Raw genomic sequence first — 2521 nt, forward strand, 5'->3', positions numbered from 1 at the left:
CGGTGTCAGTTAGACTGAGGTCTGAGAGTTGAGTAGGAAGTAGCATGGGGTGGGGGGAGGGGGTCCCAGGTGAGGAGCAGCTCTGCGAGGCCTGGAATGGCTGGAGCTTAGAAGGGAGGGGGGCCGCGAGGAGGCCGCCAAGCAGCGCGAGTGGGAGGGGGAGGGTCCGCTCGGTGTCCGGCCGGGGGCAGGATTAGTCCATTTGGGCAGAAGTGGGGGCCGAGTTAGGGGAGGGGCTCCCAGGCCCAGGTGTGCCAGCGGGGGGCCTGACAAGGATGTGGGGGTGAGGGTTTCACTCCTGATGGGCCTGGGTCCCTTCCAGCTGTCGCTGTGGCCCCTGGAACCCCCGGGAGCAGCAGGGCCACCAAGTGGGAATCAGTAGGTTAAAAAGGCCCTTGTCTCCCGCGTCAGCCTGTCCTCGGCTTCCGTCTTCAGAGCACGTGGCCTCACGGGCCTCGCGGGCTGCGGGGCTGGCGGAGGGACCGCTCTGTTCCCAGCAGGAGGCCCGCGGGCACTGCCCACTGCCGAGCGTGGTTTTAATCATCGCTGCCTCTGAGACGCTCGCGTCCCCTCGGTGACCTCCCTCCTCACATCTCCCCGCTCTAATCACCAGCAGGAGAGAGAGCGGCCGCACGGGCGGCAGCCACGCAGAGCAGAGACCTGTCTGCTGCCGGGAGGAGCCACGCGGCGGTGGCGGTGTGGTGACCCCGCGTTAGCCTGGCCGAGGGCTGCGCTGGGGACCAGGGGTGCTCCCACCTACCTCCCGGGTTCCCATGGCAACGGGAGTGTTAGGAGGGGCTCGTGGGGGCAGTGAGTGAAGGGAGATTTGACGGGCAGGGAAATGCAGCGGCTGTGTCCCCCCCCCAGGTGAATCCTCATGTCCTCGCTGCTCGTGCGTTTGTTTTGAAGAACTCGGGGTGCTCTCAAACACGCGTTTTCATTCTTATAAACAGCTGCGCTTTTTGCACAGGCCTGCCGTGACAGCGGCTGTTAGGTAGGGCCCAGGGTGGGGGGGGTGGTTTTAACAACAATGAAGAGTGTGTGTGTGTATGCGTACACACGTGTGCTGCATGTGTGTGTGCACGTGTGCGTGCACTCTGTGCATGCGCTGTGCGTGCATGTGTATGTGTATGTGTGCTGCGTATGTGCATGTATATGTGTGTGCTGTGAGTGTGTGTGCATGTGTGCACGTGCATGTGTATGTGTGTGCTCTTTGTGTGCGCCTGCTTGCATGTATATGTGTGTGTGCTGCATGTGTGCGTGCGTGAATGTATATGTGTGTGTGCTGTGTGGGTGTGCGCACGCACTCACGCGCTGTGGTGACCTGTGGCCTGGCCCCGGCCATCTGGCTGTCTGGCTTGCCCTCCCCAGCCCCCTGTCCTGGGTCCTGACAGCCCCCTGCTGGGCCTGCGCTGGGCTTGGGGGCAGCAGCAGCCGGCTGGTGTCAGGGGTTCTCCAAGGTGCCAGGGGACAGAGCCCCAGTTTCGGGACCCTGGCCAGGCACGTCCTTTACTCACCCCAGGACCAGCGCCTCGGCGGGCCCTTTGACCTCAGCTGGAGAGTGTCCAGGGCTGGGTGTGAATTATTCCCGCTGAGTGGCAGCTCCTGGGCGACCTCAGAGGACCGGGATGTCATCCTGAAGGGCAGGAGCGAGGGGTCTGTGCCCTGTGTGCAGGGGCCGAGCTGGGGATGCCGGCTGGGGCGGGGGACAGCCGATCCCCAAGACCCCAGTCCTGGGGTGGGGGTCATTGCATCCTTCCCTGGGAACTGGGACGCCCACTGATTTCTGCCTCTTCCTGTTGCTGCCGCAGGTGATCCTGATCCTGACCAAGTACTATCACGCGGATGCGGAGAAGGTGCTGGAAAGTTCTCTGTGGCGGTAAGTCAGCCCGAGGGGTCCTTTCCCCTGGGCGTCTCCGAGGGGCGCAGCCCTGCGTGTGGGCGGCCCGGCGGCCTTTCTTCCACTTGAAAAGGCGAATGGGGGGAACTGGAAGCAAAGGAGGAGCGTGGCCAGTGGGCGCACAGCCTGCGGGACGGTCTCGGTTCGAAACCGCTGTCTTCTCTGTTCTTCCCGCTCCTCCCGCCTCGCCCTCCTCCGGAGGCAGGTTCTCGGTGGGAAGCCAGGGCGCGTACTGTCCCCGGCTCAGAGCTCTGGGCGCAGCTCCCTCATTGTCAGGCTCAGACTAAAGGCTTGGCAAACGGAGACCCGGGCGCCGGGAGATCTCTTTATGGCCGAGCATTAGGGCCTTGGAGGCTTCCAGTGAGGCGGCCCGAGGGGGAAGCCCGGGAGGTTACACCCTCAGTGTTTACATCTGCCCCCGGGAGGGCGGGAGGACAGGAGGGCGCGAGGGCGGTGGCGCCCAGGCCCGGCTGTGGCTTCGCAGGTCCCCTCGGGCCAGGACTGTGTCCTCTGTGGGCCGCCGCCCCTCCCACGTCCTCACTGAACCATCTTGGTTTCCATGATGTGTTTCCTGAGGAGTAACTCTCTCCTTTTTCTATTTGAAATGCGTACACGACACCG

General features: G+C 63.9%; 1 protein-coding gene across 1 annotated transcript in view; it reads left to right on the forward strand.

Annotated features, from left to right (window-relative positions):
- Positions 1–2521, forward strand: part of SORCS2 (sortilin-related VPS10 domain containing receptor 2) — a gene marked incomplete at its 5' end in the record, with an annotated part of 307756 nt that overhangs the window by 154502 nt on the left and 150733 nt on the right. Inside the window, one exon of the mRNA XM_014533443.1 lies at positions 1812–1879. Within this exon, the coding sequence (XP_014388929.1) occupies positions 1812–1879 (68 nt within the window). The remainder of the gene's footprint in view (positions 1–1811; positions 1880–2521) is intronic.

The sequence above is a fragment of the Myotis brandtii genome, unplaced genomic scaffold (genome assembly GCF_000412655.1).
Source record: "Myotis brandtii unplaced genomic scaffold, ASM41265v1 scaffold986, whole genome shotgun sequence".
NCBI lineage: Eukaryota > Metazoa > Chordata > Mammalia > Chiroptera > Vespertilionidae > Myotis > Myotis brandtii.